This window comes from Morus notabilis, unplaced genomic scaffold, assembly GCF_000414095.1.
Source record: "Morus notabilis unplaced genomic scaffold, ASM41409v2 Scaffold436, whole genome shotgun sequence".
NCBI lineage: Eukaryota > Viridiplantae > Streptophyta > Magnoliopsida > Rosales > Moraceae > Morus > Morus notabilis.
This window is the reverse complement of record NW_010362623.1, coordinates 369,907-381,722: the sequence shown is the minus strand read 5'-3', so window position 1 is coordinate 381,722 and position 11,816 is coordinate 369,907. Positions and strand designations below refer to the sequence as shown.

Genomic DNA, 11,816 nt, shown 5'->3' with positions numbered 1-11,816 from the left:
ATAACTTCACAAAAATTTTAACCCAAACATCAACATGACAAAAATCACTCTTCCGCATGAATATGCTCACCACCCCCAACCAAAATCAGACAGTGTCCAAAGTGTCAAACATTATAGAAATATAGAGAAAGAAGACACCTGGATGATGAGCTTTCCACTTATGAGCACAGCATGAGCTTCCTGATATGATTCTCCAAAAACACACATAAAAAAAAATGTAAAAAAAAAAAAGCAAAGAAAAACAGAAAATCAAAATATGATACAAAAGATGTGAGCAAACTACTCAGGGCTAGTAAACGGGGTCGTCGAGAATGATCTCTTCCACCTGGTTCACCCGCTCTAAGTAATTCTTCCTTAGGATCTGCTTGTCATGAGCCACTTTCATTTTTACCTTGATCCTAGAATTGCGCTCTTTCAGCATGTCGATCAATCGTTGTTCTTGCAATGGATCGAGTTTAGATGAGATGATGACTGGGAATATGTCTATATCTCCCAAGAATGCATGTTTTAAGCCCTCAGGTGGTTGGGCTAGCTTGACTTTTGGAGCCTCCTCGGTGGATGATTTCGGTTTTTCTCCTTCTGTTGGGAGCTCCAGAAAACATAGTGACCCAAACTTGGTTCCTCTGTCCTATGATTCTTTGAAAATGGCAAAACTATTAGACACCTCACAAGGATCGGAACTCTCAGATTCAGAATTTTTGAGGAGGTTTTCCAGATCTTCAGAGTTGCTTTGCGGCAGAACCCCCTCCTCGACAAGTGTGTCGATCATAAATGTTTGGTGACACTCATCATCATCACGTGGTTGCTTTTGAATATGAAAAATATTCACCTCAAGGGCCATATTCTCGAAAGATATCTTTATGAGACCATTTCTACAATTGATAAGTGCGTTTACTGTGGCAAGGAAAGGTCTTCCTAGAATGATGGGAATGGATGACGCCATATTCACCACGGATTGTGTATCCAAGACAAGAAAATCCACGGGGTAATAAAACCTGTCGATTTGTAACAGACCGTCTTCTACTATTCCCCGTGGTCTCTTAATGGATCTATCGGCCAGTTGCAGAACCACAGATGTGGGCTTAATCTCTCCAAGACCCAATTACGAGTAGACTGAATAAGGCATGAGGTTCACGCTCGATCCTAGGTCTAGTAACGCTTGGCCGAATTCATGTGTCCTAATCTGGCAAGAAATGGTAAGACAACCTGGATCCTTATACTTCGGCGGTGTCTTCTGCTCAATCACCGCGCTCACTTGTTCCGTCAAGAATGTAGTCTTCTTGACGTGGTGCTTTCTCTTTATGGTCCACAGATCCTTGATAACCTTAGCGTAGGCCGGCACTTGCTTGATCACATGTAGTAACGGAAGATTGATCTTCAATTGTGTCAAGTGCTCTAGGATCTCACTTTGATTTTCTGGCACTTTCCCAGCAGGTCAGAGAGCTTGGGAGAAGGGCACATTTACTAGAATTTTTGTTGGCTCTTCTTTCTCCTAAGCCGATTCTTCATTACTCGAAGTGGTTGTACTTGTCGATGGCGTGTCAAAATTCATACCACTTCGAATAGAGATGGCATTAACTTCCTTGATATTTTGACCTTCAAAGTTGGAAGTTTGAGCCATGTGTTGTCCTCTCAAATTGGACTGGGCTTGTGATGGAAATCTACCGCGCTCTTGAACGGTTAAAGCTTCTGTCAGCTTTGTGATCTGACTTTTTATTTCCTTGTTCTCCTCCACCAGCTGCGTGAGCGTTGAATCAACTCTTTGATTCGTCTTATTTTGCGTGTCCATAAAAGCTTTTAGGGTATCCTCTAGAGAATTCCCTTTCGGCTGCATGTTATTCTGAGGTGCAAAATATGTCCTTGGTGGTTGAGATTGTTGCTCTGATCTCCATTGCCTTCCAGATGATTGTGCATGTTGATTCGAATCTCGCCAACTGAAATTCGGGTGGTTTTTCCAACCAGGATTATAAGTCTCCGAGAAAGGTGTATATGGTTTTCCGTATACGCCCAAAGCATTGCACTGCTCCTCGTATACCCCTCTCATTTCACTTAAAGTGTGGCAATCCTGAGCTAGATGGCCCATTCCACCACAAACTGAACAAGGCTCATGTGCCTCTGTCCTTGCCACCATGTTGGGGCCTTTACTATCTTTACTTTTAAGGGTCTCAATTTGCTTTGTCAAAGCTTCAACTTGGGCCTTGAGGCTATCCTCTTCCATCAATTGATAAACTCTAGCTGGTCGGGACCTACTAGTGCTCTCAGTAGCACTCAGTCCAGTCCAAGTATGAGCTTTCTCAGCTAACTCATTCAGGTACTCGATAGCTTCGTTAGGATCCTTCTGGAGAAAATCTCCATTGCACATCATCTCAACAAATTGGCGCTCTCGGATTGTGAGTCCTTCGTAGAAATAGCTTACAGGGCGCCAACTTTCATATTCATGGTGGAGACACAGATTTAACAGATCGTTAAAACGCTCCCAAGCTTGATAGAGAGTTTCATTTTCCTTCTGAGCGAAATTTGAGATCTGTCGTTTCAAATTGTTAGTCTTATGGTGTGGGAAATACTTGTTGAAGAATGTCATCGTCATTTCTTCCCACGTACCAATAAACTTGGGCCTAAGAGAATATAGCCAGCTTTTGGCCTTGTCCTTCAGAGAGAAAGGGAAAAACTTCAATCTAACAATGTTTGCGGCCTCAGTACGGCTGTAAAAGGTGGCCACCACCTCCTCAAACTCCTGAATGTGTACATATGGATTCTCATTCTCTAATCCGTGAAAGGTTGGGAGAAGTGCAATCATGCCCGGCTTGAAATCCGTAGGCGGTGCATTTGGTGGGAACATGATGCAAGATGGGGTGGCCGTTCGCGTTGGGTGCAAGTAATCTCGCAACGTCCTCTGTTAAACTTCCTCGTGTTGTGCCATTGCGAATAGATTTTGAAATGCGAATTCCAACGACGAGTACGAAGACGGAGACGTAGAAGACGAGTCGGATAGAATTTCAATAGGGGTTTCTAAATCTGGATGTTGAGCAAATCTCCATAGTTCGTCTCTATATCGATGCATTCACCCTAAGTGATTTTTTTTATTTTTTTTATTTTTTTAATTTTTTTTGTTTTTTTTAATTTTTAATCAAAAAGAAAATAATTATATAGTAACGTAAATTGTAACCACCGAGAGTGCTCCCAGGAAAGACTATAGCTCTTGGCTCAATGAATAGTCTCCTAGACAGAGCAACGTTCCCAGAAAAGATTGGTGGGGCGAGGCCCACTTAAGTACCAACTTTCCTAGACAGAACTCCCTCAGATTGTACTTTCCACGTAACCATACAATTATTCTCAAAATCAATTATTAAATTTTATTAAGTAAATTATGAAATGTAATCTAATTAATGGAAACTATTCCTAAAGTCAAAAGCCTAAATCTACCAAATTATGATTATCCTAGATTAAGAATAGTCAATTAATTACAATCCTAGTTATAATCCTAAGAATTAATGAAACTATAAAAGGAAAAATTAAATTAGGCAACAATTAAAATATACAAATGAGGAAACAAAATAAAATCTTAATTTACCAAAAATAAAACATTACAAAATCAAATCACAATCAATTTTAAAACTAAAAAAATAAAATAAAATAAAATAAACACTAAAGCAAGTCCTAAATTTTCTTTCACAACTAAGGAAACTAAATAAAAAGAATTGGAATGAAAAGAGATTTTTTTTAATATATATATACGGAAACAAAGAGAGAAAGGAGAACGGCAATGATCAGTGACTCAAAAAAAAAAAACTTTTTTTTCTTCAATAAGAAACGAGAAAGAGAGGAAGAAAAGAAAATAAATAAAAATAAATAATAAAAAATGTATAATGTAACGTAACAGAAAAGAACGAACAGCAAACAAAGGTTTTTTTTTAATAGTGGCTAAAAACAGATCACGCAAATCAAGAAATAAAAATTGAGTAAAATAAAAACAGAAAGAAAATGCACTTACCTCTTTCGCTCAAAAATCTACTGATCAGTCTTGCTAGTAGCACCTTCCCGGCAACGGTGCCAAAATTTGATTAACGCCCAAAAGTGATGTTCACAAGCGGTCAATTGTAGCACAGAAGGGCGGTCGTATCCACAGAAAGATAACAAAATAACAAGAATGACTAACAGAATAAGAGTGTTAGAGAAAAGTGAATTAAAGAAAAATGAGAGTTTTGGGGATTTTTGTTACAAATAAAATAAAAAGGAGAAAATTTGTATGAAGAAAACAGTAAGGTGTCGAGAATCTCTAATGCTTCGTTCACCAATTCAAGTTTTGATTCACAAAATAAAACAATCGAATAAATTAAATCTCTATGTTGGCTCAGAAAATATTATTATTACAAGTTATCCAAAATCGACAATATATCAATTTGACAATATTGCAGTAAAAGACAATTTGTAAAATAATTAGAATGACAAAACAATGCGTGACATAATTACATAAGAAAAGCGTGACTGAACTTATATAAAAATTGGCACACAATATTTTGAAAAGTAATAGAAAAATAGATGAGATTTAATTCATTCAGATGTTGAACTTTACAGCACAAGGAATCAAAACCCCGAATTGGGTCGCTCAACAGAAGTTCATCTCTAACCTCACCAAGAAAACTCTAGCCTAGCTTGCAAAACATTCTCACATGTTCTAGAAAGAAAATATGAGATTGACAGCAAGACGACAGAAAACTAAATATTGAAAGCTTCCAAAAACCTTAGGCTAACCCCTCTATTTATAGTGTTCAGTGGTTGCCTGTCAAATAAGGAAACAAACAATAAAAATAGAAAATTACAAAAGAAAGTGAAACAAAATAAAATTACACATAAATTTGAAGGAATCATATATTTGATTTGGGAAGAAATATGGTAATTTGCTCTAATTTTTGAAGGAGAAATTCGGACTCAACACTCAGTGGACATGTGTCGAAACGAGATTGGCATTGATGAGAGAAACGTGCCACGTGTTGCACGCGGATTGGTTGGCGTGTGTTGGCGCGGTCAGAGTGGAGGACCCGCGTTGGACAGGTGGCGCACGCGGAGAAGGCAGCAGGTCTGCTGCTGTCGTGCGGGACCCACGCGGATTGAAGCTTGGACGCGCGCTAATGGCTGCATGGAAGGAACGCGCCCTGTGAGGTGCGGCGTGCTGGTGACGCGCGAGGCGTGAGATGGCAGGAAGAAACGGGCGCGGATTCCTGCACTGAGTGGTAGGGCCCACGAGCTGATGTTGGCTCGGCTAAGCTACTCGGCTCTCTCTCTCTGATCGGCTCGGCTAAAAGGCATGGCTCGGCTGGTTGAAACTTGAAAACATGACTTTCATGGCTTATTTTTGTGTAGCTTTTTACACTGCTTTTTATCTGTAAATAATTAAGTAAAAGCTAGACAAATTCCAATTAAAAATATTATGAATAAAAATGATAGAATTGTTTAATTGACGCTTAAATATTTTAATATTATATAAATCAAAAGCAGTATTTAGGGTGCATTTTCATGCACCAATCAATTATGTATTAAAATGTGCTCAGTCCATTCCATTAGAGAAAGTTGAAAGATAGCTCGACCACGGATATTGAATTTTCCTAACATTTTCTTGTCTTTCAAATTGTAGAAAAGGCTTGGGTAGAATTCATTTGTCGCCACAAATCTGCAGTCCCCATCATCATCATTGTTAACTTTCCCAAGAAATTTTTCATTAAAGATAGGACCATGTTGTTAAAGATGTTGAACAGCTTTGGTCTCACTTGAGAATTTATATCTCAAATCTCCACAAGGTACCTTACAAGTGGTGGTCAAAATAACCCGGTGTTTCGAATCTGTTGGGACAATAATTTCATTTAATGATACTGAACGGCAATATCTTGGACCAAAATTAACCTCTCCATCATGATTGTATGGCGCCCTCTCTGAACAAATCTCCCCATAAACATCCATCGGCAACTAAACAATAACAAAAAAAGAGAAAAAAAAAAAAAGAACTCAAGCATCGCGCATGTTCATCAATGACACGCACACACTTGAGGGGGCATCTGTTACGGTTAAAAAAATATACATTAGATAATGAATCATAAATAGGCCTTAAAAGGAGAGAGGAGAAAATAAAATTTTGTGTTGGCCCAAATGTCCAAAAAAAAAAAAAAAAAAAAAAAAAAAAAAAAAAAAAAAAAAGGCATTATACATACACATTTTAGAACGTGGAGTGATGGCAAAAGGGTGCATCAAATACGCACGTTTCAAAACAAGAGTAATGGCCAAAAGAGGGGAAAGTAACTGTTACGGAATTCTCTCATATAAATTACAGAATTCTCTTAAATAAAGAAAGAAGCAAGAAAAAAAAAAGAAGAAAACCTTTTTCTGGAGACATAGGTGTTGGCGTTGGTGTGTGCAGTAAAAAAAATTGTGTGTGCAGGTGTGTGGAAGAAAAGTGAGAGAAAAACAAAAAGTATGTGTGTGTGCAAGTAACAGTGACGTGAGGAAAAAAAAGAAAATACATCCTCAAAAGTGCAGTGCGATATTGTGAAATAAGAAGGTAAATACATGTTTTGATATTTTTATCTTCTTCCGCACTAACAGTTTTAGTTTTCTGTGTTATTAAATATATACAGTGCATTTAAATCAAGTCCTATATACACTTTAGAGTATGGAATTGTGATTTACTCCTTGACTCTCTCTACGAAGATATGTACACCTTATGACGTGAGATTTCTTATTTGTAATATTCTTAATAAATTTCTAATACACTCATAGTGTGTAGTTTCTCATTCTTATCACAATCCAATGATTATCACTAATACTTAAATTTCTTTTTAGAGATCTATATAAGTTAAATGTGATTTTAAAAATCAAAGATTAAAAGTTTTCTAAATTATTTGTTACAATTGTAAATTCACGGTAAAAAAAATCTTTGCATTTGTTACTTTGACTTGGATTTTCTTTATACATAAATCTATATAAGTTAAAAGTAAATACAAACAAAGAATTTAGATAATTGCCCAATTATATATAAGTTAAAAGTAAATACAAACAAAGAATTTAGATAATTGCCCAATTAAATATATTGGTGTGCAGTATTCCTACGGGAACAATCAAACAAATGGGATAAGAGTTATATATATATATATATATATATATATATATATATTTTTTTGTTCAGAAAAAAAAAAAAAGCAAATAGTAAAAAAAAAAAAAAAAAAAAAAAAAAAAATGTTATAGATTGTTAAGATACATCTTTTAGTGTAATTCGAATGAAAAATTTGTACGAATACACTTTAAGAATTGGTATATGAAAAATTATGTGCATATGATCTATATGAAAATATTCATATGAATCGCACGATACCCGCTGAGAAGCAATCAAATAATGAAGATATTAAAAAAAAACAGAGAGCAAGCAAGCCATCACCTTCAGTTCTTTCTCAATATAAGGAGCACTCTGTAAAAAAAAAAAAAAGTTACAGATTGTTAAGATATCTTTTGAGTGTAATTCGAATGAAAAATTTGTACGAATACACCTTAAGAATCGGTATATGAAAAATTATGTGCATATAATTTATATAAAAATATTCATATGAATCGCACGATACCCGCTGACAAGCAATCAAACAATGAAAATATTAAAAAAAGAGCAAGTAAGCCGTCACCTTCAGTTCTTTCTCAATATCTTCACAAAGCACCAATATATATATATATATATATATATATATATACACCACACACACACACACACACACACACACACACACACACACACACACACCAAAAGCTCACGCTAGACTGGTTGTGATGATTGCAAGCTATACTTACTGTGATGATTGCAATCTATACTTGCTGTGATGTTTGCAATAGGAGCTATGAATAATGGCTCACATGTATATATATACTAACAGCTTTTATCCCTCTGTAAACCTACAAATCATACCTCTTAAAGGATCAACCATACTTCTTCTAGTAGGAAGTGTCCCAGTTAAGGGAATAGACCCGGTAGATTGGAGGATTAGAAACATGACTATTGCTTTCCAATTGGCTGTTTTTGCATTAATTGCTACTTCATCAATCTTACTGATTAGTGTACCCGTTGTATTTGCTTCTCCTGATGGTTGGTTGGGTAATAAAAATGTTGTATTTTCTGGTACATCATTATGGATTGCATTAGTATTTATCGTAGGTATTCTTAATTCTCTTATCTCTTGAACCTATTGGTTCTAGATTCAAAAATGACCCCTCCCCGAATTCTTTCAGGTTATTAGACACGTTAAAATTCAATATAAGTTATAAGTTCTTAAAATGCAAATAACGAAAAAAATTCTAAAGATTAGCGGGAGGGGTTAAACTTATTGTATTTGTATCTTTGTTTTGTAAAATTTTGCAAATCAAATAAAAAAGAAATATGTAAATATTATGTAAATATAAATAAATATGTATTATACATTATAATAATAATTATTAATTATATAAATATTAATAAATATATAATTAATAATAAAATATTAAAAATTGAATACGGAAAGGAAAAACTAAGGTAGATTATTCGATTCTATTTCCTCCTTTTGTAAGGATTGGCTTTAAGTGATAGGGGATGTGATGGGAATTCGTCTTTTCTTTGTTTGTATCACCGAGACACCCGAAGGGCCGGCCATATGTACCTCGGGAGACCCCTGTGATGATTGCAATCTATACTTGCTGTGATGTTTGCAATAGGAGCTATGAATAATGGCTCACATGTATATATATACATCCAAATGTATTCCCTACTTTAAGAATAAAAAAAGTGTAGAACGGAGGAGGGAAATCTAAATCTCTTTTGAAATCAAATTGTCAGCAAAAAATGGATATACATCATACAATCGAATCAATTAGAGGATGTTTGGTAGAGGGATTTCTTCCCTGATTCGAATCATGATTCGTGATTCGGTACAGTATTTTCTCTCATAAAAAATTCACGTAAATCGAAAATAGTTCGAACCACATGGTTTAAATTCTCAAACCAAACGTCCTCTTAGTTTGGAGTGATGAAATTTAAAATTAAAAAAAAATAAGGGATAAAAGATAAATTTTAAAGAAAGTCAGAATATTAAATACCTAAAAATTTAAAATGCACAAATTGAGCCCATTTATGGTCGCTTAGCTCAAAAAGATGAACTCATTGTCTCATAAAATTATATGGTGATTAAATACAATTTTTAAATCCTAAATTCAAATAATAAATAATCTCAACACCAAATTTAAAAGGATCCTTTTCATTCCCCATAAGGTTATATACTAGATAATTATCTAAATACAACTTTCAAACCCAAATTCTAAAGTAAAATTCCAAATTAAATTTTAAAACATCTTTGAATTCCTCATGTGGTCATATACTGGGAAATTCTCTAAAATTAAAATTCAAATTCAAGAACTATGATTGACTTGATTCCCTATGAGATATGTAGACAACCTTAAAATTTAGGTGAAATTTCAAGATCAAATTCAATCCTAAAAACCCTCATAAAAGAGAAAATCAAAACAAAACTAAATCAGATTTCAAAGTGCGTCAATTCCTCATAAGGTCATACACCGGGGAATTATCTAATTTTTTTTAAACCTAAAATTTGAACTACAAGTGGCTTGATCTCTTAACGGGGTATGTAGCCAACTCGACAAAATTCACTAAGTTCAGCCGCAATTTTAAATCAACCCAAATTTCCCAAATTCCCAAAAAAAAAAAAAATAGTATTTACTGTTTTAATTGGAATCAAAAAGTTTTTCCTTGTACCAAGGGATTGTAATTAAGAGGTTATTCTTATAATCTTGAATGGGTCGAACTAAAAATAATAAACTCCTATGCTAATTAAATCCTACTATAGGTGAAATTATGTTGTGTGTAAGATATTATTTCAATATTAATAAATATTTTCACTCAACAGTAACCTATTGGATTGCAGATTGAACATTTATCAATCCGTATAATCCGCCAATCCAAAGTATATATACTGTATATATATTTTTATATATTTTTAATAATATATATGAGAGATTTTTCTTAATTTTATATATACATATTTAACTATATATCTATTATGTTAGATTGTGTTGTAATGAATTATGAAATTCTTCAACTTTTATAATATGTTATGTTTGTGTTTAATTTTGTATTTAATTTTATGAGAATATCGAAAACATAGGTCAATCCGCTAATCCGTATAATCCAATCTGCAAATTCGGATTGGATTAGATTATGAGTCTAACGGATTGGTAGCGGATTGAGATTTTTCCAATTCACATAAACATATTGGATTGCGGATTAACCCTTAATCCGCGTAATCCGATCCGTGTACACCCCTACTTTCAGAGGAAACCTCTTTACCTTCAAAATCAGAGTTAGGGTTTCTCTCCTCGCACGCGATGCACCACCACGCTACTGCCACCTGATTTTTTGGCCTCGTCGCCGCTGCTTCTGCAATACCAACTCCTCAAACACCAAAGGTTCCCAACTCTTCTAAGACAGATTTGATAATTTCGTCAAGGTGGAGATTTATTAGTCAATATGGGTGGCTCATTATCAAAAATGTGGGCTTCACACTTATGTTGAAAACCAAAAGAGAAAGTCAGAGAGGGAGAAGAAGAAGAGAGAGCACCAAAAACGGTGTTGAATTTAGGAAGTGAACCCAACTGTTTACAGCTGGTTCACGCGTAAAAGAGGGGGAGGCAAAAGCTATACATGCCTCCCCTCATTTGTTTTGCATCCCAAAAATTGAGAGCTTCTCCCTTTTGTAAATTTGTAAGAAATTCTATAGATTTCTAATTTGTGGGCTTTTGTAATTTCTACCCAATTTGTAATCTTTCTTCTCTTTAGTAAATATAGTGTCCCACAGTGTCTAGAGACAATATTTAGCCGAACTCCGTTATTAATTCTGGTGGTCTTTTATTTGTTTTCAATATTCAATAGTTATTTTGTCGGGTTTGTCCTCTGCGTATAATACTATTCATCTATACAATACTATTTACATAAGCGACACTACTCACGTGTACCTATTCACAAGTATTGTTCACGGTGAAGTTGTTTTTGAGTGGGAAATACCCGATTTCCCCAACATTTAAGAGTCAAAATGAAAGGTATAATTGAAATTTCTTTTAAAAAAACATGTGCAAAGGTGATAATTAGAAAACTTGAGGGGGGCAAACAAAAGGAAAAATGTCAAAAATTTTAAGATCCAGGCCAAATTCTAAGAAGAGCCCTCGGGCAAGTGGGCAGCAGCTCCACCCCTACAATGGACTAAAAACTGGAAAATATGGAGAAAATCCAAAGATATTAATAAGGAGAGAAATTAAAGGCTTCACGAAAAAAAAAAAAGGACAAAAACATACCTGTCATGTTACAGGAGAAATTAAAAAAAAAAAAAAAAAAAAAACAAACAAATAAATAAAGCGTAAACGAATTCATATTATAACATTGAAAAATGAAGAATGAAAAGTCGACAACCGTTCAAATGAAGTATGTTGACAAGTTCTATCAAAAAGAAAACATTTTGGATATAGAAAACGATAAATGAAACTAAGGAATGATCCATGTATTTGCATTTTTAATGTTATATATCTTTTTTTTTTTCACTCTTTTCATCTTTTAGCAGAACACTTGAAGTTCAGAACATGTTAGTAGAGTCAGAATTGTGTGCATACTGCAGAATCTGCAATCCATGCTTGGAGCATGTACAAAAAACTAGAGAGACAGAATGAAACTATTGGATTTCTGGAGGCAAAGCACAACAAAAGAATGACTAAGCAGTCGTTCATAAGTTGCACTATGACAATGGCAATAG

The 11,816-nt window shown here is 34.7% G+C and overlaps 1 protein-coding gene and 1 non-coding gene across 2 annotated transcripts; one reads left to right on the top strand and one right to left on the bottom strand.

Annotated features, from left to right (window-relative positions):
* Positions 1 to 289: 289 nt before the first annotated feature.
* On the bottom strand, positions 290 to 2,839 carry LOC112092396. Its single transcript, XM_024168489.1, has 4 exons — positions 1,555 to 2,839; positions 1,207 to 1,416; positions 830 to 1,089; positions 290 to 628 (listed from the first exon to the last, which is right to left on the bottom strand). Exons 1-4 carry the CDS (start codon positions 2,837 to 2,839, stop codon positions 290 to 292), a joined length of 2,094 nt encoding a protein of 697 aa, XP_024024257.1.
* LOC112092409 lies at positions 2,433 to 2,539 on the top strand. Its single transcript, XR_002902580.1, has one exon. It is a non-coding gene; the product is annotated as a small nucleolar RNA R71 (small nucleolar RNA).
* Positions 2,840 to 11,816: the final 8,977 nt, after the last annotated feature.